The 26,713-nt window shown below is 43.6% G+C and overlaps 1 protein-coding gene across 1 annotated transcript in view; it reads right to left on the bottom strand.

Moving 5' to 3' along the window:
- mrc1a (mannose receptor, C type 1a) overlaps positions 1 to 26,713 on the bottom strand; it is a 212,880-nt gene that overhangs the window by 118,059 nt on the left and 68,108 nt on the right. Inside the window, exons 5-8 of the mRNA XM_068013390.1 lie at positions 22,419 to 22,532; positions 20,179 to 20,331; positions 15,999 to 16,181; positions 5,496 to 5,653 (exon numbers count right to left, since the gene is read on the bottom strand). Of these exons, the coding sequence (XP_067869491.1) occupies positions 5,496 to 5,653; positions 15,999 to 16,181; positions 20,179 to 20,331; positions 22,419 to 22,532 (608 nt within the window). The remainder of the gene's footprint in view (positions 1 to 5,495; positions 5,654 to 15,998; positions 16,182 to 20,178; positions 20,332 to 22,418; positions 22,533 to 26,713) is intronic.

Raw genomic sequence — 26,713 nt, 5'->3', positions numbered from 1 at the left:
ACACATACAGATTCCACATCATGATTTTCCGAGCCAATATCCTTCCTCACTCTTGCATTGATTTTCTCCTTAGCTAACAATGCTACCCCTCCTCCTTTCCCTTTTTGCCTGTCCTTTCTAAATATTGAATATCCCTTGATGTTAGTTCCCATCCTTGGTCACCTTGCAGCCATGTCTCTGTAATCACTACTATATCATAACCATTTGTATCTATTTGCACTGTTACTTCATCTACCTTATCGCGAATGCTCCGCGCATTAAGACACAATGCCTTTGGACTTGTCTTTTTAACATTGTTAGTCATAATGGAGACCCTCCATTTTGGAATTATCCTCTACTTCTGGTCTGATGTAGCTTATGGAAGAGGTCCTTTAGGCCTCAAAAATTTGTTGTCTGTAATCTCAGCAATTGTTGGCCTTACCATAGCTTTTGGGGTCAACGGGAGGGAACCTAATTTGCATTCTGCTGGTGGTGCAATGCAGAAATGTCTTCAGCACCCATTTGCCCCATGTTCCCAGTGTTGGCCTGTTGTGTAAGGGGCCCAATCACCACTTTTAAATGATATTCTCTGGTCTTGGGGGCCTTAGGCCACCACTCTGGCAAAGATCATGTTTGAGACTAATTAGGTTTCCGCCCCTCCACAGTACTGAAAACAGCTCTTACCAAAATCACAAATAACATCTATGACAACAGTAAATTTTCCCTCCTCAACATTCTTGACCTGTCTGCAGCCTTTGACATGGTTGATCACACCATCCTCCTCCAACGCCTTTCCACTGTTGCCTAGCTGTGTGGGACTGCTCACACCTAGTTCCATTTTTATCTATCTAATCATAGCCAGCCAATCACCTGCAATGTCTTCTTTTCCTGCTCCCGCACTGTTACCGCTAATGTCCCCCAAGGATCTATCATTGGAACCCTCCTATTTCTTGTCTTCATGCTGCACCCCGGCAACATCATGTGAAAGCATGAAAGTTTTCCATGCATGCCGACAACATTCAGCTCTACCTCACCACCACTTCTCTCGACTGCTCCACTGTTGCTAAATTACCAGACTGCTTAACTGACATCTAATACTGGATGAGAAGAAATTTTCTCCAATTAAATATTGGGAGATTGAAACCATTGTTTTCGGTCCCCGCTCCAAACACTGTTCCCTAGCTACTGACTCCAACAGTATGAAATTAAGCCAGTCTATTTGCAATCTTGGTGTCACATTTGACCCCAAGATGAGCTTCTGACCTCATATTCGTGTCATCACTAAGACTGTCTATTTCCACCTCGGCAACATCGCCTGATTTCACCCCTGTCTCAGCCTATCTGTTGCTGAAACCTTCATTCATGCCACTTTATCTTTAGACTTGACTATTCCAATGTACAGTTGGCTGGTCTCCTGCACTATGGGGGGAGACTGTGGCAGAGTGGTAGTGTCACTGGACTAGTAATCCAGACCACCCCACCCCCCCAGGCTAATGCTTTGGGGACATGGATTTGAATCCCACCATGGCAGATGGTGAAATTTGAACTCAATTAATAAATCTGGAATTAAAAAGCTTTTCGAATGGCAACAATGAAACTAATGTCAATTGATGTAAAAGCCTATCTGGTTCACTAATGTCCTTTAGGGAAGGAATTCTGCCATCCTCACCCGGTCTGGCCTAGATGTGACTCCAGACCCACAGTAATGTGGTTGACCCTTAACTGTCCTCTGAAATGGCCTAGCAAGCCACTCAGTTCAAGGGCAATTAGGGATGGACAACAAATGCTGGCCTAGCTAGCAACGCCCACATCCCATGAACGAATAAAAAAAAACATTTTACTCTCCATAAACTTGAGGTCATCCAAAACTCTGCTGCCCGTGTCTTAACTCACACTGTCTCCTTCTCCTATCAGCTATGTGCTCTCTGACCTACATTGGCTCCCGGTCAAGCAAAGTCTTGATTTTAACATTCTCATCCTTGTTTTCAAATCCCTCCAGGGCCACGCTCCTCCCTATCTCTGTAATCTCCTCCAGCCCCACAATCCTTCAAGATATCTGCGCTCCTCTCATTCTGGCCTCTTGAGCATCCCTGATTTAATCACTCTACAATTAGTGGGTGCACCTTCAGTTGCCTCGGTCCCAAGCTCTGGAATTCCCTCCCTCCAGCTCTTTGCCTCTCCACCTCACTTTCCTCCGTTAAGACAATCCTTAAAACCTACCCCTTTGACCAAGCTTTTGGTCATCGACCTAATATCCCCTTTTAAGGCTCAGTGTCATACTTTGTTTTATAACGCTCCTGTGAAGTGCCTTGGGACGTTTATTTACATTAAAAGCACTATATAAATATAAGTTGTGTTGTTGTTGTTGACCCTTCCCCAAAGGACTCACATCTGCCCATGTGGAGGCTTTCTCTCATTGGCATACTGGCCTCCAGTCCTATACCAGGTCCTGACCGAGCTGAAAAAGCAGGTACATGCAGTGTAAAGATTTTTGCATCCTGCCCGCCAACTGACATCATTTGCCTGGCAGAGGGTGTGTGGACATTCCACCCCTTCCAAGGCTACCCGAGAAATGGCAAGAACCTAGCAGTATTGGGTCTCTGATGTTTTCAAGTAGATTCTGCTGGAGTTATGGCATGAGTTTCGTAGAACCCCTAAGAAAATTCAGGTCCATTGTGTCTTAGAATAGGTCCACTGATTTTAATGGGAGCTTTCAACTGATTTGGAAGATAATCCAAGGCACTTGAATTGAAAAGCAATCACTGCTAATTGGGCAGCCAGAGTCCCACTTGAAATGAATGGTGTCTTACCTTCCCTTTTAAATTGCTTCTAAACCAGTCTTTTTCAAACCTAAGCTTAGCATCAACTAACCACTATTTAGGAATTCATCTCTTCCCATGTCCAATTTTTTTTTAACCTTGATGGGGTGCTGTACGATGCACCTTTGCCCTTCATCACAGTTTCTTAAAAAAATGTCCACTTATTATGCATCGACAAATCTCTGAGAGGTGTAAAAATAATAGGGTAATAATAGTAGGGGATTTCAACTTCCCCAATATTAACTGGGATAGCCTTAGTGCAAAAAGCTTAAAAGGGGCGGAATTCTTAAAATGCATACAGGAGAGCTTTTTGAGCCAGTATGTAGAAAGTCCTACAAGGGAAGGGGCAGTACTGGACCTAATCCTAGGGAATGAAGCTGGTCAAGTGGTAGAAGTGACAGTGGGGGAGCATTTCAGGGAGAGTGACCATAACTCTATAAGCTTTAAGGTAGTTATGGAAAAGGACAAAGATGGACCAGAAATAAAAGTACTGAATTGGGGGAAGGCCGATTTCAATATGATAAAACAGGATCTGGCCAAAGTGGATTGGGAGCAGCTACTTATAGGAAAGTCAACATCACATCAGTGGGAGTCATTCAAAGAGGAAATAGTGAGAGTTCAGAGCCAACATGTACCCGTTAAGGTGAAGGGTAGGACTAACAGGCCCAGGGAACCCTTGATGTCAAAGGATATAGAGAATTGGATCAGGAAAAAAAAGGAGGCTTACGGCAGATCCCAAGCGCTGAAAACAGCGGAGGTACTAGAGGAGTATAGAAAGTGTAGGGTGGCACTTAAAAAAGTAATTAGGAGAGCGAAGAGGGGGCATGAAAAAACACTGGCAGGCAAGATAAAGGCGTTTTATAAGTACATTAAAGGTAAGAGGATAACCAGGAAAAGAGTAGGGCCCATTAGTAGCAATCTTTGTGTGGAGCCGGATGACATAAGTGAGGTTTGAAATGATTACTTTTCAACGGTGTTCACTATGGAGAAGGACGATGTAGGTGTAGAGATCAAGCAGGGGGATTGTGATACACTTGAACATAGTAGTTTTAAAAGGGAGGAAATATTAACTGTTTTCGCGGGCTTAAAAGTGGATAAATCCTCAAGCCCAGATGAGATGTATCCCAAGCTGTTATGTGAGGCAAGGGAGGAGATAGCAGGGGCTTTGACACAAATTTTCAAATCCTTTCTGGCCACAGGAGAGGTACCAGAGGACTGGAAGACAGCGAATGTGGTACCATTATTCAAGAAGGGTAGTAGGGATAAACCAAATAATTATACACCAGTGAGTCTAACATCAGTGGTTGGGAAAATATTGGAAAAATTTCTGGGCGACAGGATTAATCTCCACTTGGAGTGGCAGGGATTAAACAGGGATAGTCAGCATGGCTTTGTCAGTGGGAGATTGTGTCTAACTAACTTGATTGAATTTTTCAAGGAGGTGACGAGATGTGTCGAGGAGGGTAAAGCAGTAGATGTAGTATACATGGATTTCAGTAAGGCTTTTGATTAGGTCCCGCATGGGAGATTGGTTAAGAAGGGATCCAGGGCAATTTGGCAAATTGGATCCAAAATTGGCTTAGTGGCAGGAAGCAGAGAGTAATGGTAGAGGGCTGTTTTTGCGACTGGAAGCCTGTGACCAAAAGTGTACCACAGGGATCGGTGCTGGGACTCTTGCTGTTTGTACTGTACATTAATGATTTAGACATGAATATAGGAGGTATGATCAGTAAGTTCGCAGATGACATGGAAATTGGAAGTGTTGTAAATAGTGAGGAGGAAATATAGAGGGAGATATAGATGGGCTGGTAAAATGGGCGGAGCCGTGGCAAATGGAATTTAATCCTGAAAAGTGTGAGGTAATGCATTTTGGGAGGACTAACAAGGCAACGGAATATACAATGGATAGTAGGACCCTAGGAAGTACAGAAAGTCAGAAGGACCTTGGTATACTTGTCCATAGATCACTGAAGGCAGCAACACAGGTAGATAAGGTGGTTAGAAAGGCATATGGGATACTTGCCTTTATTAGCCGAAACATAGAATATAAGAGCAGGGAAGTTATGATGGAGATATATAAAATGCTATAGTTAGGCCACAGCTGGAGTACTGTGTACAGTTATGGGCACCACACTATAGGGAGGACTTGATTGCACTGGAGAGGGTGCAGAGGAGATTCACCAGGATGTTGCTGGAGCATTCAGCTATGAAGAGAGACTGAAAAGGCTAGGGTTGTTTTCCTTACAGCAGAGAAGTCTGAGGAGGGACATGATTGAGGTGTACAAGATTATGAGGGGCATTGATAGGTTAGCGAGGAGGAAACTTTTTCCCTTAGCAGAGGGGTCAAGAACCGGGGGCATAGATTTAGGGTAAGGGGCAGGAGGTTTAAGGCAGATTTGAGGAAACATTTTTTCACCCAGCAGGTGGTTGGAATCTGGAACGCACTGCCTGAAGAGGTGGTGGAGGCAGGAACCCTCACAACAATTAAGAAGTATTTAGATGAGCACTTGAAATGCCATTGCATACAGGGCTACGGGCCAAGTGCAGGAATATGGGATTAGAATAGTTGGGTGTTGTAAGGCCGGCACGGACACGATGGGCCGAAGGGCCTGTTTCTGTGTTGTATAACTCTATGACTATGACACATGCAAAAACACTTTTGTCATAATTTGCAAAATAAATAAATTTTGTAATAACCTTTGTCCTCATCATGACACAGTCCTCTCGCTTATTATCAAAATGACTTGGTTCGTGATGCAACCAGGCAGTAAACGTCACTGGGGATCCATCTGTCCATTCAAACAACATCTGCATCTTAAGATCATTCATTCCAAGCCACAGCTCATCAGTGGACACTGCAATAAATACAAAAACATTGTTTTTTGTTAACTGAGGAATGGGATTCCAAACATACAGAATATCCTGAAGAGTAGATCTTCCTGTATCCAGAATCTGGGGAACTGGCACCCACTGGTACAGAGAATGGGAAAATAGAGTTTAGATGTGATACATCAGGTCTCATTCCTAACTGCACTGCCCTGGGATTTCCTCGGGCTTCACTTACCTGCGTAAGTGGGCTGGATTTTATTTAGTCCTTGAAGTTGGGCTGGGAGGCAGGGGTGGGGGCCACAAAAAATGGCCTGGGGTGACGTCAGGCGAGATGCCCAACCTTTCCTGCCCCCATGTCATTTTGTCCGCAGCAGACACCATGGCAGATGGGAAGTCTGTTGGGAGGCTAATTAAGGGCCACTTAAAGGCTGCCTCCCACCTACACTGGCATTTAGCCAACATCGGAGGGGCCCACTGCTGCATGGAGACACTGCTAGGTGAAACCTGGTAGCCTCCTAGCGAGGTCAATGGGAGGTACCTCCTCTGAGGACAATCCATGACCCACGGAGGGCCCCCCACCCCCAGCAGCAATGGCTGCACTCGGGGGAAGACCCTGCCCCACTCTCACCAACAACCCCTCCCCCCCCCACCACCACATCCAGACAGGCAGGCCCTGGCAAACCCAACCCCACTTACCTCGGTCCTGCAGCCTTGTCCATGTTCGCTGCTCCAGGTCTCCCGCAGTACCAGCATTAGCCACCGCTCCCGGTAGCGCTGCTTGGTACCGCTGAGCTGCTGGCCTCCGATTGGCTGGCTGAACCCGGGGCGGGGTCTTGTCCCTTAAAGGGACAGCGACCCAACAGTAGGCAGTTAATTGGCTGCCCACTGTTGAATTCAGCTGGGAACCCGATTGAAGGCCAAGGCGGGGTCATCCCCCAACTTCCCGGACCATCGCCGGGACCACCATTGCCAATATAAAATTCAGCCTGATGTATCTGCATCTGTAGAGAGTATAGGCCCAGCAGTGGTACTTTAGTAAGACTGGAGGAGGCATTCCAACCTTCCCATTTCACTCTTTCTCCAGTATGCTCATTGAATGCCCCAGCATAGGGGTTCCTTAAGAATGTTTTGTGCTGGGGACTGCTCCTGGCCCCTAATATAACAAAGGGTCTGCATTGACCTCAGGGACAGGCCGAAGATGTAGTAGCATAAATTATGGAACCCACCACAGCTCGCCACCCACCTAACCCCACCTCCAACCCCACCCCACCAATTCCCTGCACTGATTTCAAGCACTCAAAGCCTTCTTTCTGGCTACAGCTCTTCACGACCTTGGTGGCCCAGAATATATCTGCAAACCTGCATTTGGATTTCCATCCATACATTTAGGGATGCAGCTCAACGAGGGGAGCAGGCCTGTGACTGGAGCTCCTGGGCCACACAAAGGGCTCGTGGGAGGAAAAAACATTGCATCCTGACAGATGCAGCACACCAGAAGCGCATGGCATCTGTAAGGCACTCGTACTGAGAAATCTCTAAGATTCCAGAAAATAATTTTCAATGGAATTTCCTGCTATACAAAATATTACCGTTGAAGAAAGCTAATGATTGTTCAATTTCATTTAAAATATCATAAGCTTAGAAATTGTTGGTTGTGTACTAGGGACTAGCTAGTTTTTTGAGAATCACTACATATATCGGTTAACTCCTTCCCCACTATACGTTTCTGGAGCTGGACTAAAATGTGTGCTTTAAGTCCTGCATAACAGGTCAACCAATGAAACAGAAGAAGTAATAATCCTGATAACCAGCTATGAATTGCAACTATGTACCTACGTACCAGCTGAAGTAGCACTGGGATGATGGTATTTAAATTAGAAAAATTTCTGATTGACCTATATGTGAGTTTGGAACGGTAACACATTTGAGTCCCCAACCTATCCATGCCATAGTTCGGTAGTAGGTCCTATTTGTTAAGTGCATGTTAAGTACAATTGCATGTACTGCATCCTTAGTAAACTATGAAAGCTGACATGTAAGAACCATATTGATTTGAGGAGTAGATATAAGAGTGAATCATAAATGGGTACAGTTATTTTACAGATGGTGTGCAGCTTTAAGAAATGGTTTCGCTGTGGCACTCATTGCCTGGCATTTTGAATTAGTGCCTGCTGCACCAGTTTTCCTTGCTGCATAGCTGGTTCAGCAGTTAATTCTTCTCTGCTATTTTCACACTCTTCCTCTGCCATAGCTTTGCTATCCTGTTTTTCAATCCACATGGTAAGGCCTATTCACAGGGCTAAATGTGAAGTCTGCAGTAGCTGACATTATTCAAGAAATCCTTTGGTTGGGTTGTACTTTAAAGTGTAAACACCACCACCCACTTCTTCAATCCCTGCTACTCCCCCTCGAATCTGAACAGTTAAGACTTCTGAGGCAGAACTTTAAAATCCTAACGGTATGTCCTGTCAGATGGTTCCCTGAGCAGACTGTCAAACCCATTTAGTAGAACGCCTCATTGCCAGAACTTTCAAACAAGTACCAAGATGTAGCTTGGTTGGTGGTGAGAAGGGCCCTCCCCATCAGATCCTTTGTGCACACCCAGAGTCTCAGCGCCACTACACACTATCCTCGAGGTGGCTGGGTTGGGGAAGAGACCTTCACGCACCTCCTTCTGGAGTGTGTTATTACAAAGTAGGTCTAGAAAGAGATGCAGTGGATTTTTTCGAGGTTCACCCTGAGCAGCTCAGTAATGCAGGACTCAGTGCTCTACGAGCTGTTCCCAGGGATGTACACCAAAAGAAACATCAATTGCTGCTGGACGACTAGCAACTCGGTGAAACCTGCTGATTTTCCAGTGCAGAGAGCTGCCACAACCGAGTGTTGCAGACTGGCACATTCCAAGATTCAGGGCTAGGTGCTGAGGGACACACTAAAACTTGGGGCAGCCGCCACAAAGGCTCAATGGGGTAAGGCCACGATCTAAGGCCCTCCCACCAAAGTGCACCATGGGGCTAGAACCCATGTAAAACCCCTCGGGCTGTATACACCACAGAAATGAGTTTGACATGGAATGTAAATGGAGGTCAGCGAATGTGGTACCATTATTCAAGAAGGGTAGTAGGGATAAACCAGGTAATTACAGGCCAGTGAGTCTAACACCAGTGGTAGGGAAACTATCGGAAAAAATTCTGAGGGACGGGATTAATCTCCACTTGGAGAAGCAGGGATTGATCAAGGATAGTCAGCATGGCTTTGTCAGGGGGAGATCATGTCTAACAAATTTGACTGAATTTTCTGAGGAGGTGACTAGGTGTGCAGATGAGAGTAAAGAAGTTGATGTAGTCTACATGGATTTCAGTAAAGCTTTTAATGAGGTCCTGCATGGGAGATTGGTAATGAAGGTAAGAGCCCATCGGATCCAGAGCAATTTGGCAAATTGGATCCAATATTGGCTTCGTGGCAGTAAACAGAAGGTGATGGTTGAGGGTTGTTTTTGCGATTGGAAGCCTGTGACCAGTGGTGTAACACAAGGATTGGTGCTGGGACCCTTGCAGTTTGTAGTGTACATTAATGATTTAGACATGAATATAGGAGGTATGGTCAGTAAGTTCGCAAATGACGCGAAAATTGGTGCTGTTGTAAATACTGATGAAGATAGCCTTAGATTACAGGAAGATATAGATGGGCTGGTAAGATGGGCAGAGCAGTGGCAATGGAATTTAATCCTGAGAAGTGTGAGGTGATGCATTTTGGGAGGACTAACAAGGCAAGGGAATATATAGTGGATGGTAGGACCTTAGGAAGTACAGAGGGTCAGCCGCGGCATAGAATATAAGAGCCGGGAGGTGATGATGGAACTGTATAAAACACTAGTTAGGCCACAGCTGGAGTACTGTGTATAGTTCTGGTCACTATACTATAGGAAGGATATGATTGCACTGGAGAAGGTGCAGAGGAGATTCACTAGGATGTTGCCTGGGCTGGAGCATTTCAGCTATGAAGAGAGACTGGATAGGCTAGGGTTGTTTTCCTTAGAGCAGAGAAAGTTGAGGGGGGACCTGATTGAGGCATACAAAATTATGAGAGGCATAGAAGGGTAGATAGGAGGAAACTTTTTCCCTTAGTGGAGGGGTCAATGACCAGGAGGCATAGATTTAAGGTAAGAGACAAGAGGTTTAGAGAGGATTTGAGGAAAATATTTTTCACCCAGAGGCTGGTTGGAATCTGGAGCGCACTGCCTGAAGGGGTGGTAGAGGCAGGAACCCTCACAACATTTAAGAAGTATTTAGATGTGCACTTGAAACGCCATAGCATACAAGGCTAGGGGTCAAGTGCTGAAAAATAGGATTAGAATAGATAGACTTGATGGCTGGCGCGGACACGGTGGGCCAAAGGGCCTGTTTATGTGCTGTATAACTCTTATGACTCTACGACATTGTAAATATAACCTGTAATGGCAAGTGTAGTGAATTGAAATAAACTAATCTGTATTGCCCTTTATCTAATGTTAATTTGGAACTGTTAGGTAATGTACATTTTCAAATTTTATTGATAAAGTACAAAATTAAAATTTCCAGTGGTATGCTCAATAATCATTCTGGATATAGCACTGGCTTTGTTGTTCCTGCACTCAGTTGCTACATGTGTTTGACAGAATAGTCATCTGCCATGACTGCAGAAGTTTGATTTGGTCTCCAAGGAGCCATCCTTCTTTCTACGGCTTCAAAGAAGGGTGGCACAGATGATTGACTTAAACTAAAGGCATCATGAGCTGTTCTGGGTAGCAGGCATTCACCTACAGATTCTGTGTTACGGTTGCATACCAGTGAAGTACTGAAAGAATAAAATCCTTTCATAGAAGACACAGCATTATACATAGGCCCAAAAACAATATGGGTGTATTGAGGGCCTCCTGAACTCTGGGTAAACCAGCATGCCTGCAGAATTATGTTATCCTCTCAATGTTGCCACTCATAGTCAACAACAATGTGATGTAATTATTGGACCTGCTTGATGTACTTGTGGACAGAAAACTGGCTGATACTGTTAAGTCCAAAGTATTGGCCTGGGAGGAACCAGACACAAAGAAATTGAGCATGAATATCGGATTACGTTCGTAAATCTTCCTAAAGATGATGACACAGCTGTGTCCCAGCTTCCCACTAAGATTCATTAGGTGCAGGTCTTCTGTCATTATCAGGCAGCTATGCTCGGAATTGTATCCCAGTGGGACTTGATGGTATGCCTAGTGTGTGACCTGTCATTGAGGGTTCTTACAAAAACAATACAGCACAGCAGGAGGCTATTCAGCCCATCGTGCCTGTGCTGATCCTCTTCTGCCAACTCAACTGTTGTATTACTGTAGGACTGATTCACACGCCATATTCACAAAGCTTAAAATAAAAGTATATATCATTAAAGGGACATCATTTTTGCTCTGTTTTGTGAAGATACAACCAGTTCCTGGAAAAGACAATTATTAAAACCCAATTCAGTTTCTCATATAGCCAGTAGGGAACCATTTCTCTGCAACAGCAATAATAACTTGCATTTACATAGTGCTTTTAATGTAAGGAAACATCCCAAGACACATCACAGGAGCATTTTAAAGCAAAATTTGACACCCATCTATGCAAGGGATATTGGGGTGGCACAGTGGTTAGCACTGCAGCCTCACAGCTCCAGTGACCAGGGTTCAGTTCTGGGTACTGTCTGTGCAGAGTTTGCAAGTTCTCCCTGTGACCACGTGGGTTTCTGACAGGTATGCTGGTTTCCTCCTACAGTCGAAGACTTGCAGGTTGATAGGTAAATTGGCCATTGTATATTGCCCCTAGTGTAGGTAGGTGGTAGGAGAACAGTGAGGATGTGGTAGGGAATATAGGAATAATGTAGGATTAGTATAAATGGGTGGTTGATGGTCAGCACAGACTTGGTGGGCTGAAGGACCTGTTTCAATGCTGTATCACTCTATGACCAAAAGCTTGGTCAAAGAAGTATGCTTTAAGGAGCATCTTAAAAGAGGTAGAGAGCAGAAAGATTTAGGGAGGGTATTCCAGAGCTTAGGATTTTGGCAGCTGAAGGCACAGCCACCAACGATGGAGCAATTAAAATCAGGGATACTCAAGAGGCCAGAATTAGAGGAGCACCGATATCTCGGATAGTTGTGAGGCTGGAGGAAATTACAGAGATAGGGTGGGGCAAGGCCGTGAAGGGACTTGGAAACAAGAATGAGAATTTTAAAATCAAGGTGTTGCTTAACCAGGAGCCAACATAGGAAAGAGAGTACAGGGATGATGGGTGAATGGATCTTGGTGTGCGTAAGGATACAGACAGCAGAGTTTTGGATGACCTCACGTTTACAGAAGGTAGAAAGTGGGAGGCCAGCCAGGACTGTGTGAATAGTAAAGTCTAGCAGTAACAAAGATATGGATAAGGTTTTTAGAGCTGAGATAGAGTTGGCTATGTTATGGAGTTGGAAATTGGTGGTCTTAGTGATGGCATAGATATGTGGTCAGAAGCTCATCACAGGGTCAACTATGACACCAAATTTGCAAGCAGACTGGTTCAGCCTCAGGCAGTTTCCAGGAAGAGGAATGGAGTCTGTGGCTATGAAAGTTTGTAGCTGGAACCAAAGACATTGGAATCCGTCTTCCTAATATTTAATTGAAGGAAATTTCTGCTGATCCAGTACTGGCTGTCGGATAAGCAGTCTGATCATTCAGCAACAGTGAAGGAGTCGAGAGAGGTGGTGGTGGGTTAGAACCGGGGGTCATCAGTGTACATGTGAAAACTGAAGCTATGTTTTTGGATGATGTCTCGAGGTAGGTCTCATGGACAAGATGAGCTTGGAGAGGGCATGAGGAGAGAAACCGGAGAATGATGTGAGTGCAGCATTAGGGCAGGGTGAACTTTAGAGGACAAGTGGGCTAGGTGAAGGGAGGGAAGTGGCAGAGGAAGTTGTTTGATGGTCTCAGCCTTAGAAACAAAGAAGTCCATGAGTTCCGTGCATTTGTTGTTAGAGGTGAAAATGGAGGAGACAGGGGAGAGGGGTTTTAAAAGACAGTTTGTAGTAGAGAAAAGTAGCCGGCGTTAACTTTGCATTCCAGGATGGTCCTGCAATTAGTGAGCAGTTTTGGCAGACAAGAGTAGGACCGATAGTGCTTTATGGTTGCAAACCGATATAGATAGGTTAAATGAGTGGGCTAAAAATCTGGCAGATGGAGTATAATGTGGGAAAATGTGAAGTTGTTCACTTTGGCAGGAAGAATAAGAAAGCAGAGTATTTCTTAAAGAGGGAACAATTGCAAAAATCCAAGATGCAGATGGATCTAGGTGTTCTAGTGCACGAGTCACAAAAGGTTAGTATGCAGGTACAGCAAATAATAAGAAGTAATTAGAAGCAGAAGTCGGTCATTCGATCCCTCGAGCCTGCTCCGCCATTCAATAAGATCATGGCTGATCTGTTTATGTCTCAAATTCCACACTCCCATCTACCCCCGATAACCTTTGATTCCCTTGCTTAACAAAAATCCAGTGAAAACAAGCCCAGTCTGTCCAACCTTTCCTCATTAAACAACTCATTCATTCCAGGTATCAATCTGGTAAACCTCCTCTGAACTGCCTCCAATGCATTTACATCCTTCCTTAAATAATGAGACGAAAACTGCACACAATATTCAAGATGTGGTCTCACCAATGCTCTGTATAACTGAAGCATAACATCCCTACTTTTATTTTCAATTCCTTTCATAATAAGGGACAGCATTCCATTAGCCTTCTTTATGATTTCCCGTACCTGCATACTAACTTTTTGTGACTCATGCACTAGAACACCTAGATCCCTCTGCACCTCAGAATTTTGCAGTCATTCTCCATTTAAGTGATACTCTGCTTTTATATTCTTCCTGCCAAAGTGAACAACTTCATATTTCCCACATTATACTCCATCTGCCAGATTTTTGCCCACTCACTCAACCTATCTGTACAGTCTGCAACCTCCCTATGTCCTTTTCAGAATATACTTTCCTATCTATCTTTGTGTTATCAGCAAATTTAGCTACCATTCCATTGCTCCCCTCATCTAAGTCATTGGTATAAATTGTAAAAAGTTGAGACCCCAGCACAGACCCCTGCGGGACTCCACTCGTCACATCCTGCCAATCAGAAAAGGACCCATTTATGCATACTCTGTTTTCTGCCAGCCAGCCAATCTTTTATCCATGTTAATATGTTCCCACCTACACCATGAGCTGTAATTTTGCACAATAACCTTTTATGTGGCACCTTGTCAAATGCCTTCTGGAAATCCAAGTACAGTACGTCAACGGGGCCCTCCCTTTATCCACAGTTCATGTTACTCCTTCAAAGAACTCCAATAAATTGGTTAAACATGATTTCTCTTTCACAAAACCATGCTGACTATTCTTAATTACCTTGAGTTTTTTAAGTGCCCAGCTATAGCCTCCTTAATGATCGATTCTAATGTCTTCCCCATGATTGATGTCAAGCTAACTGGCCTATAGTTGCTTGTTTTCTGCCTCCCCCTCCCCCCCCCCCCCCCTTCTTGAATAGAGGGGTTTTATTTTCTACTTTCCAGTCTGATAGAACCTTTTCAGAATCTAGCAAAATTAACACCACCGCATCTACTACTTCATTAGCCAACTCTTTTAAGACCCCAGGATGAAGCCCGTCAGGACCCGGGGACTTGTCAGCCCCACCTTTCATTCTTCTAAGCTCCAGAGTGTATAGGCCCATTCTACTCAATCTCTCCCTATAGGACAACCCTCTCATCTCAGGAATCAATCAAGTGAATCTTAGAAGCACCCCCTCTAAGGCACCTCTAAGATCACACATAACCACAGGGAGCAGCAGTGAAACAGCCGGGAACAGGTCTGCCTGCATCTCTTGAGTCCTTTGGAGGAGACGGTGCTCCATATTATAAGGGCAGCAATCACTGAGGCCATTGCATCAGGCATTGCCAAGAACATTCTGAATGATGGTATGTTCCTCCCTTATGCACTTTCTCAAATCTCACTTCACTCTCATCTTACTATCTGGCATGAAATGCAAGCTGCAGATGGTTTGACCATGGGCATTTTGTTTTCTACCCCAAATACCCAAGACATGCTATCTGGTCAGCCAGTGCAGCTTTACCATAAAGGGCACAAGCAACAGATCACTGATGAAGAAGTACTATCACTTGATCTGATACTCACAACCAAACAGGTCAAATACCGGCACTTCACATCCTTTAGGGGGTAGCATAGAGATGCTGGTGCACATAGTGAGTTACCAGGCACAAATGGGCTGCAGCCAGGCAAGGGGAAAGGATAGCGCATCTGCTAGCTCACCGGAGGACAAGTTCACAGACATGTTCTGCTGCAGAGGATTCAGATGAAGATTTTAATGAAGCGGTGTACTGGAGCAGGCTTGATGGGCATGTATACAAGGATGCTTGGTGTATTGACAGGTCTGCTTCTTGTCAATGTCAAGGAGTGTGGAGGAGTCTGGCTCCAACTTGGCAAAGGACTTTGTCCAGAGCTTGGATCCCATCTTGAGTCTGTGAGTCTGTGGAACTCTCTTCTCCAGAGAGCAGTGGAGGCAGGGTTATTGAATGCTTTTAAAGCATAGGTAGACAGATTTTTAACAAACAAGGCAGTCAAAGGGTATTGGAGTTAGTCAGGAAAATGGAGTTGAGTCCTCAAACAGATCAGCCATGATCTTATATAATGGCGGAGCAGGCTCAAGGGGCCGAATGGCCTACTCCTAGTTTGTATGTTTGTATCTTTTCCAGTGTTGAAGTGGTGGCCAATTCCATGACCCATTTATTTGTATTCTCTCTTTCTATCCTTCAACCAATCCTTTACCCTGGTGCCAATATATTACTTTCAACCGCATGAACCCATATCTTGCTCAACAACCTTTCATGTGGCACCTTATCAAATGCCTTTTGAAAATCCAAATATACTGCATCCACATGTTTTGTAACTCAGTTTTAGTATTTTGTTCTTGATTTTGATTTTGTTTTAGATTCTATCAGAATAAATAACTGGTAACACCAGATTGAACAGCAACTACACATCAATTGCTGTATCACTGTTCCTCACACATCTGTATACAAGTATGGCAAAGTGACTTTTAGAAAACTCTCACTGACAAAAGAACATAAGAGCCTAAGAAAGGAGTAGGCCTTATGGTGCCTCCAGCCTACTCCACCATTTCATATGATCATGGCTGAACTTTTACAGTAACTCCTCTTTCCCTCCTTATCTCCATCACAGAGAAAACGGAGCAGTCATTCACTATGATTTCCCTCAAATATTCATTTGTTGGAGAAACCAACCCAAAATAATAGTTTTAAGTACTCACAATATCCAAGCTGGGTAATGATAAAGCTGTGTTCTTCAATATTGTGAATGCTAACCAAATCTCCTTCCTCTTTTCGACAGGCTGCCAAAGCTTGTTGCCATGTCTTGCGATCTCTGTGTAGAATATAGCAATAACCTGCAAATGGTTGCCATCCCTTTGGGCAAGAAATGGGTGCATTGATCACTGAAAGACAAATACAAATTCAGTTTGTTTTAATTGTAGTTAAGTATAGCACATGTCATTGAACTTCAAAGGCAAGTGAAATACAATCTATGGAATTCAGATTCCAGTCAGCCACTCTCACTGCTGAGTTTTGTTGTACATGTTTTTCCATTGGATCATATGGATATGCAACCAGGTTATTCGATCCTTGGAGGAAGCATATGCTAGCCCCAAGCTTTCTCACTCACAGACACCACAGAAATGAAGCATAGATCCACACTAATAGAGTATCTGGGATAATAGGTGTAAGTAATAGGAAATACCTTCAGGGATGTTGTTGCAGTTGCAGTAGCCTGGACACTAATGACAGAACAATGAATATAGCAAGAAAGAACTCTCCCAATGATTCACTGAGCTTAAACAATAAGTATCAGGTTCAATCCACAGTCTGTATTAAATTAGCTGATCTTAGCTTGGATGGTGGTCTGGGAACTGCTATTGGCCTCAACAACCTTGAGTAATGGAGGGAAAGTATTGGCTTGGGTACCTACTTCTGAACTCTACTCACTGAGGGAACTGTGTATGTTTTGACATCAGTGTGGAATGGATTTATCTCAGCTCTGATGCTCCCCACTGTTGAAAAGTTTGCTGAGTCACTGTGAAAAACCTCATGAATAAGTGCCACTTGGGTGAGGAGTCAATTCTTCCAAGAGAAAGGGAGGAGATGGAAAAAATAAAGAGGATAATGAAAATAAGGACATAAACGTACAAAAGAACATGTTCCTGTACTTAGCACAAATACTGTCAGAGTGTCACATAACAGGCTTGTCAGCAAAGTTAGAGCCTATGGAATAAAAGGGAAAGTAGCAGTGTAGATACAAAATTGGCTTTGATACATCTTGGGATCATAGATGCTATATACATTCAATTCATTCTTTCCTTCTTCCTTTCTTTCTTCCTTTCTTTCATTCTTCCTTTCTTTCATTCTTCCTTCCTTTCTTTCTTCCTTCCTTCCTTCATAATGCCTTGACTTGTTTTAACTTGTAATTCAATGCTTATTGGTCTGACTTCTTTTGTTTAGAACTAGCTTGCATAATACATCACTCCCTGCAACTGTAATGATGTCACCCCTCTAATCGTGGTTGAATTTAATCTAATCCCACAATTCACACTGTTATGCTTAAAATAGAACCCTTGTAAACGGGCTTGATGCCATTGAATTTCTAGTCTAGAGAATTTTTCAGGGAAACCATCTGCAGGACGTTGCTAGAAGTTTCTATATCTTGTGTATATTTAAAAAGTACAAGGAAAAGTCTGTGGATGAAGAAAACAACATGCAGCCAGTTCAGAGGTCTATCATAATGACTTGGATGTGATTCAACACAGATATAGACGAGAGCCAGAATTTTCTGAAATTTTAGCACTTATTTAGTTTAGTTTAGTTTAGAGATACAGCACTGGAACAGGCCCTTCGGCCCACTGAGTCTGTGCCGACCATCAACAACCCATTTATACTAATCCTACACTAATTCTATATTCCTACCTCATCCCCACCTGTCCCTATATTTCCCTACCACCTACCTATACTAGGGGCAATTTTATGATGGCCAATTTACCTTAAACCTGCAAGTCTTTGGCATGTGGGAGGAAACCCACGCAGACACAGGGAGAACTTGCAAACTCCACACAGGCAGTACCCAGAATTGAACCCGGGTCGCCGGAGCTGTGAGGCTGCGGTGCTAACCACTGCGCCACTGTGCCGCCCACTAGTTTGTAGTTAGCATTGTGAAATCCTTGCTTTCTATTACCTAGCCTCCATTTGACGTAGATCCCATGCTTCATACTATTTATTTTCCTTCTTTTGTCCTCAGCAAACACAATTAATCTGGAATTATTGAGGGAACCTGGATGATCAAGTTGCTGCTATATGGATCAAATCGAAGAGACAATAGGGAAAGATGTGCTCCATGTGCAATATCTAATAAAGCCATAACCAATTTACATATATGAATAAGTTTATAATTTTGGTGCATGTAGGACATCTTCCCCCAATATCTATTGAGAAAGGTCATCTTAATGACTCATAGTCATTCTCGATGGTTATTTCACCACAGCAGATGACCCATTTTAAGATATATAGATTTTTTAAAAAGCAATATGTTCTAAAGTCAATATTTACCTCAAATTTGTAGAAGTGATGACCAGTCAAGTGTGTCATGTATTGTTAAATATTAGTCAGTGAAATTCTGCAGAGCTGTGCTCCTATAGCTGTGAAATACTAAACAGTACAATGTGCAATAAACAGTTTCTACTATTTTCTGGGTTTGTTGAATTGTTCATTAAGATTGTTGAGATGTTGTTACAAGCTTATAGACTCTTGAGACCATTACATAAGATACAAAATTTCAAAACACAACATTTTACTCTTTATAGTTGACAATTATGTTCATGGTTGTTGGAGGCGATTCATCTCAGCAGTTGTTCCTCAGGGTATTGTCCTAGACCCAACCATCTTTAGCTGCTTCATCAATGACCTTCTCTCCAGCATAAGGGCAGGAGTAGGGATGTCCTCTGATGACTGCACATTGTTCAGTACCATTCACAAGGCCTCTGTTGCTGAAGCAGTCTGTGCCTGCATGTAGCAAGACCTAGGCAACATTCCGCCTTGGGCTGATAAGTGGCAAGTAACATTTCCGCCACAAGTTACCATTGATCAGAAACTTAACTGGACCAGCCACATAAATACTATGGCTACAAGAGCAGGTCAGAGGCTGGGAATTCTACAGCGAGTAACTCATCTACTGACTCCCCAAAGTCTGTGCACCATCGACAAGGTACAAGTCAGGAGGATGTTGGAATTTTCCCCACCTGCCTGGATGGGTGCAGCTCCAACAGCACTCAAGAAGCATAACACCATCCAGAACAAAGTAGCTCACTTGATCAGCCACCATCTTAAACGTTTACTCAATTCACCACTGTCGCAAGTGTCAGCAGTGTGTACCATCTACAAGATGCACTGCAGCTACTCACCAAGGCTCATTCAATAGCACCCTCCAAACCCGTGACCTCTACCACCTAGAAGGGCAAGGGCACCAGATGCATGGGAGCACCACCACCTGCAAGTTCCCCTCGAAATCACACACTATCCTGACTTTGAACTATATCACCATTACTTCACTGTCTCTGGGTCAAAATCCTGGAACTCCCTCCATTACAGCACCTTGGATGTATCTACTGTTCTGTTTCGTACCCCAAGCATGAAGAAACTAAACTCACAATTTTTGAGTGTGTAGGCTTTATTCAGATGGCTGCCTGGATCTGTCTTAGTTTCACTTTTGGAAACATGCACACCCTGCCCCCCTCCCTCCACCCCGAGGGTTGTCTGACAGCATAGTGAACAGTCTTACAAATACAGCACAAAGCAATCAATGATTGAGCAATCCAACACAACACCTACACCACATGGACTGCAGCTGTTCAAGAAGGCAGCTCACCACCACCTTCGCAAGGACAATTAGGGATGGGCAATAAATCCCGGCCTTGCCAACAATGCTTAGATTCAAAGGACAAATTTTTTAAATGTCCATAGAGGTGGGATTATCCTTGCCATTGGCTTAAATTCCAAATCTCCTGATGTAACACTGGCAAAAGATCAGCGGAACTCCCGGAGAAATGGCATATGTGGCCATATTCAGTCATATATGCTATTTCTCTGGATTGTTTCACCAATCTTCCACCAAAGTTAGAGCAGGGAATTAGGACCTCAGTGGAAAACCAGAACTAATGTAACTGTGTTTATGAAAATTTCTTCTGTTTGGTATTTCTAGCTAAATCATAGATATGTTCTAAAAGAAAAAATCTTCATGAATGTATTTATGACATTGCTACACAAGCAACCTCTTGCATTGGTTGACATTTGTTGCTCTATGTTCAACTAGTACATGCTTTCTAATATTTAATGTCAAGAGCTGCTCAGTAATATTAACTGTCTGAAAGTTATACACACAAGAGGACTAACCTGAAAATGGAGTGGTCTTGGCAGAATTTGTGTTTTTAATGTCATCCTGACAAATATATCCCAGTTTCAGAGAACAAGCTTTGGTTTCCCACTTTGCTCCCACTGAAGGATTCATAACCACACATGTATGATCTGATTCAGATGATGGATGTCCTGAAGTTTACAAAGAAAGAAAAACAAAACCAGTAATATCAGCAAATGAATTGTTAAGATTCTAATTTTACATTATTGTAATTAATACACAAATAAGAGGTATGCAGTGAGAGAATTGTCCCTGGAGCAATTTCACTGGAAACCAGTTTGCAATCAAATGTAAAACACTTCGTAAATTTATTGTTGAAGTGCCCTGTGCAGCTAATGGATGTGCCATATCACAAGCCAATCAGCAAATGTGGAGGGAAGAAATAGGGCCAGACTTTGCGGTCAAAGGTCAAGTAAGGGCTCTTGCCGCTGACCATGAAGTAAGTCTCACTTAGAGATCCAGTCATCCCTCTATCGCTGTGCAGTGATACTACATCTGATTGCAGCGTTCTTTCCTGGGCATTCACGGCATGGAGCTCGAGTGATGGCTGCAGGCTGTCCAAGCAGCCAATCAAATTCAAAGATTTTTTTTTTATTCATTCATGGGATGTGGGCGTCGCTGGCCAGGCCAGCATTTATTGCCCATCCCTAATTGCCCTTGAGAAGGTGGTGGTGAGCTGCCTTCTTGAACTGCTGCAGTCCATTTGGGGTAGGTACACCCACAGTGCTGTTAGGAAGGGAGTTCCAGGATTTTGACACAGCAACAGTGAAGGAACGGAATTATAGTTCCAAGTGAGGATGGTGTGTGACTTGGAGGGGAACTTGCAGGTGGTGGTGTTCCCATGTATTTGCTGCCCTTGTCCTTCTAGTTGGTGGAGATCGCACATCCCCTCTAAACTTTGCCCCTCTCACCTTAAACCTGTGTCCCCTCGTAACTGACTCTTCCACCCTGGGAAAAAGCTTCTGACTATCCACTCTGTCCATGCCGTTTATAACTTTGTAAACCTCTATCATGTCACCCCTCCACCTCCGTCATTCCAGTGAAAACAATCCGAGTTTATCCAACCTCTCCTCATAGCTAATGCCCTCCAGACCAGGCAACATCCTGGTAAACCTCTTCTGTACCCTCTCCAAAGCCTCCACGTCCTTCTGGTAGTGTGGCGACCAGAATTGCACACAATATTCTAAGTGTGGCCTAACTGAAGTTCTGTACAGCTGCAGCATGACTTGCCAATTTTTATACTCTATGCCCCGACCAATGAAGGCAAGCATGCTGTATGCCTTCTTGACTATCTTATCCACCTGCGTTGCCACTTTCAGTGACCTGTGGACCTATACGCCCAGATCTCTCTGCCTGTCAATACTCCTAAGGGTTCTGCCATTTACTGTATACTTCCCACCTGCATTAGACCTTGCAAAATGCATTACCTCACATTTGTCCGGATTGAACTCCATCTGCCATTTCTCCACCCAAGTCTCCAACCGATCTATATCCTGCTGTATCCCTGACAATCCTCATCACGATCTGCAACTCCACCAACCTTTGTGTCGTCCGCAAACTTACTAATCAGACCAGCTACATTTTCCTCCAAATCATTTATATATACTACAAACAGCAAAGGTCCCAGCACTGATCCCTGCGGAACACCACTAGTCACATCCCTCCATTCAGAAAAACACCCATCCACTGTTACCCTCTGTCTTCTGTGACTGAGCCAGTTCTGTATCCCCCTTGCCAGCTCACCTCTGATGCCGTGTGACTTCACCTTTTGTACCAGTCTGCCATGAGGGACCTTGTCAAAGGCTTTACTGAAGTCCATATAGATAACATCCACTGCCCTTCCTTCATCAATCATCTTCGTCACTTCCTCAAAAAACTCAATCAAATTAGTGAGACACGACCTCCCCATACCTGACAATATGGCATCAACCCCCTCCCCCCGCAAAATTCTGCCACTTATGTTCAAATTTCGGGTGTGCACCCTTTACCAGAACTCTGAAAAACCAACATATCTGTCTCTCCACAAACACTGCTAATCTTAACCAAAACAGGAGGTCAAATACATATGGGACACATCCCAGTGGAGCTGGGTGTAAATGTGTCATTTGTGCCCTCTGAGCCCAGGAATTCCGTGGTGCATGAAATCAACTTGAGAGGTGCTTATCATTTTGTTTTTCAATTCCTCTGATACTGAACCATTCATTTTCCCATTGCTTACCAGGAGCCCAGTTCAAGTATCTGAAGGGATTTTGATCACTCCATTGCCACCCACTATCAAGATCCAGGCCACTTAGTCCTATCCAAAGTGGTGTTCTCATATAATTCACAAGTCCTGAATAAAAGAAAAAGCATTGTTTGTAACTGTTACTCATAACGTTATTCTATTCTCATGGTTCAGGGCAAGTTATTTCCTGTAACAAAATGAGAGTCAGAGTAGGTGCAGTGGCAGCCTAAAGAAGATAGAGAGGATTACTAGTGTTACACTGATAGGGAATACCTTTCCCTAACTAGAAACTAGAATCGGGTACTCTATGTGATAAAGTTTATTCACTACAAACAAAGTTTAAAACAAATCACAAAAGTTTGTCGCATTAAAAAAGTGGTGCACAAAAAAGCCAAAGGGTTGGAGTTAACTCATATAACTGGCAAGAAAAAGAAAAAGAGCACCAGTTTCAATTAGAGTTACTGAAACTCAAAGCTGTGAGGAAATTATGCACAGTGGAGAAAGAGTGATAAGGATTTAAGCTCAACTGCATGAGGTTAATGATAAGGAGAGACATACCCACCTTGCTTTCAAGCTGTTTGAGAAAATCACGTCAACATCAAATCTAATAAGTGAGGATGCAAGTCATTTAGTTCATTACCCTGCTGGGAGCAATTTCATGAAATCCAACTTCTTACCAAAATTTTAAAGAAGTGGGTGACATCAATAGTTTTATTGGAACATTTGGATGACTAAAACCACGATAAGTAGAACCGAGGGATCTGGGGTGAAGCAATAAAGTGCTTTGGGCATTTTATCATGTCAATTCCAGGTGCAAATTATTAAACAGTGTTATGATCAGGTGAGGAAGGAGTCTAAGGCTGCCCTTTCAGCCTTTTCTTGGATTGGCCATAGCAGGGTTCAACTTTTAAAATACAGTGTTTTTAGCTTCCCCTCAGTCAGTCCTTGCTCACTGCTCTCTAATTGTAAATGTAAAGAAATCAACCAGACAGGTTTTCTCAGATTTAAACAAGAAAGGTGTAAGTTTACTAACCTTAAAACTCTAATTCAGTAAAAATTACTAAAAGATATGTGATGTGATCACGCTAGCATGCATACGCAATAAACACACCTGCAAATAGAGATGGAGGAGGAGAAAGAAATAAAGGGGAAAGATTTGAAGTAATAGATGGAGTTCAGTTACTGGTTTAGTTCAGTTCAGTTATGTAAAGTTTTTGATTGAAGTTAAGTTTTGCAGTTCTCGTTGGGGCCAAGTGCACACTTTCATACTTGTTTCGTTGGTCTTCTGTCTTGAGGCTGAAGTTACTTCCGTGGGTCCATGGAACTTTGTGTGAGAGAGAGAGAGACAGACAGAGAGAGGGAGACCTTCCTCCTTGAAGTTCAATTGCAGTCTCTTCCAAAAACTGTTCTGTGAGAACAATTCTATTAACTCCAGGTTGGCCAGAAGGTTAGTCATGTGACTAGCTCCTTGTTTGGAACAGCCTTGGCTGGGAGGTTTGTGGATTCCTTCAAGCTTACCAGACATTCCTAATGGGGGTGGGGGGGGGGGGGGCAGGTGGTAGAATGCTGGTTCTTACATATTCAGTGACTCTTAATGTCTCTTGATCATCACTATGGAAAATAACCCATCTGGCTAATTGGATCAGGGAGTACTCCCATTGTCTCTGCATGCAACTGTCTTTTAGAATGCAAATGTGCAGCCATGTTTTCAACCACTATTCTGTGGTCTTTTTAAAACAAGTTATTTCTATGTCCAGTAAGCATTCAAATAATGTTCCATATGATGAAATTAATATTTTTCCATCTGGCAGGTATGGTTTCCATCACATCTCCACATCCGGCAGAATGAAAGGTGACACTAGGGGAACATTTTATTATAAAATAGAAAGAAGATAAAGTACAGGAAAACACACAGGCATTCCTCTCATTCATTCTCATGCATTCAGAAATCTTAAAATTGCTACAGTCTGTCTTTCCTTTGTAGTAGTGCTGCTTTGCACTTCCCCTTTTGTCCTTGAGGTTGGGTCAGAAATAATTATGTGTTGCCCAAGGGGTTTAAAGTTTCTTCACTATCAGCCTGCAATACGTTCATGTGATTTTTGGGGAGGTTTGCAGTTTGCATATTTCCATGACTGTCGAGGGTGCCTTTGTTCCTTTTGAGGTCTGCAGGGCAAGGGTTAGATTTAATTAGCCCTGGTTTGGAGTTCTGATCATGGGAGTCAGCAGTGGGTGGATCCACTCTGATCTCTCTTTCAGTGTTCTGATGAGTCATGAAAGTGCTTTTCACTTTAGAGGATGGTTGTTTCCTTTTTCTCCTGACTGTGGTGGGAGGGGGAGAATTCTTTGCTAATGTTCTGTTTGTCCTCTGGGACATTCCTGCTTGCAGGTATTTGTCCAGATACTACTGTACTCCCCTGCGGCACTTTGACTAGGTGAGGCAATACCCTCACAGTTTCTCTGCCCTCTTGAGGACTCTCTTTGTCCCTGCACGTTTCTGTAAATACTGTTAGCAACTCTGCTGGGGTACGTAGGAGGATGTGGGGTCTAATGCTTTCAACACTTCGAGGTTGGTTGACTGGACAGTAGGGGTTTCCATTTGGGAATCCTCTCGTATCTCCTGTAACCTGTGCCCTTAATTCCTTTTTCCCCTATCCTCTGGAACTTTTTTCCAGCCCTGTGCCTGTCTGTCCACTTTTGCTCTTGGTATGGGTCCCTTACAATTCACCAGCGCTCTGCTGGAGGGTCCTCCAAATGCCAGTACAGGATTTAGGAGTGCAGATTTCACTGTAGGTTGGGGTTTCCCCTCAACCTGACACATGTGGCAAATCCAACAGTACTCCACCACAAATTTGTGGAGTTTTGGCCAGTCAAACTGCTGTCTTATGCGGGCTTTGGTTTTTCATATACTGACATGTACAACCACTGTAATCTCATGGGCCATTCCTAATATTTCTCTCTTAATATTACATCTGTGGCACCAGTAACTGGTGAACCACTGTCCACTCTTTGTCCTCGGGTCTGGGAGGAGAACTCCACTTCCTCATCAGGACCTCATTCTTCAAATAATAGCAATCAAGGACTCCCACTGCTTCCATTTCAGACTGGGCAGCTTGTACTAACTCCCGCAGTACTGAGTCGGCTCACTGAGCCTCAGCTAGGGAAGATCCATTTAACTCATTCCCTGGGTCCTCTAACTTTCCAAAGAAAGTTGCAGACAGACAGACCTCAAGTTTCTTGACCCTGGCCTGGGTAGTTACTGGCTTCAGTTGTGGACATGTTAATATTCTATCACACACAACCACAAGAAAAACAGTATTGAAATCTTTTAGCTTTTTGATTGTGATCAATTTGATTTCCCACTTCCAATTTCTCATTTGTCTGTGGGTCCAATTCGGGATTCTGGCCCCTAAATTTCTGTTATGACCAGGTGAGGAAGGGATCTAGGTCTCCCCTCTCAGCCTTTTCTTGGTTTGGCCATAACAGAGTTTAACTTTTAAAATACAGGGTTTTTAGTTTCCCCTCAGTCAGTCCTTGTTCACTGCTCTCTAATTGTAATTGCAAATATATCAACCAGACAGGTTTTCTCAGATTTAAACAAGAAAGGTATAAGTTTATTAGCCTTAAAACTCTAATTCAGTAAAAAATACTAAAAAAAACATGACGCGGCCATGCTAGCATATGAGCTAGTACTGGAAGCCTACCGCCAGAAGTTTCGAACCCTCAGGAAGCAAGCTGATCAAACATACTTGGAGTTTGAAAGATGTAAGCAGCTAGCTTTTGACCAGTGGCTGAGGGCTCTTAAAGTGCAGCCCAGCTATGAAAACCTCAGGGAGGTAATTTTCCTCGAGGAATTTAAAAACTCTCTCCCCCTCTCCATCAAGACTCATGTGGAGGAACAAAAAGTGCATAGAGCGAGGCAAGCTGCAGTTCTGGCTGATGAGTTTGCTCTAATATACAATTCAGCCCCCCCAAGTGAAAACTTTTCCTAGTTACCCCCACAAATCTGAAAAGTTCAAAGGGTGGGAAGGTGATCGGAGCCCAAGCAGTCCGGGGAGAGAAAGAAAAGCAGGACACACAGGGGCCCTCCTCCAGCCAAAAAGGAAAGTGCTATAAGTAGGAGTGAGACCCAGAACCCTGTGTGCTTCTTTTATAATAAGGCAAATGATCTGAGAGCTGACTGCTGAAAACTACAGGGAAAGCCTATAGGGTTAATCAGGGCAGACCTGTTTAGTGAAGGAGAAAGGAACCTGATGAAAAGCACAGCTGAACAAGATGTGGCTTTAACTGCA

The sequence above is a fragment of the Heterodontus francisci genome, chromosome 2 (assembly GCF_036365525.1).
Source record: "Heterodontus francisci isolate sHetFra1 chromosome 2, sHetFra1.hap1, whole genome shotgun sequence".
Classification (NCBI taxonomy): Eukaryota; Metazoa; Chordata; class Chondrichthyes; order Heterodontiformes; family Heterodontidae; genus Heterodontus; species Heterodontus francisci.
This window is presented reverse-complemented; position numbering and strand designations above follow the sequence as displayed.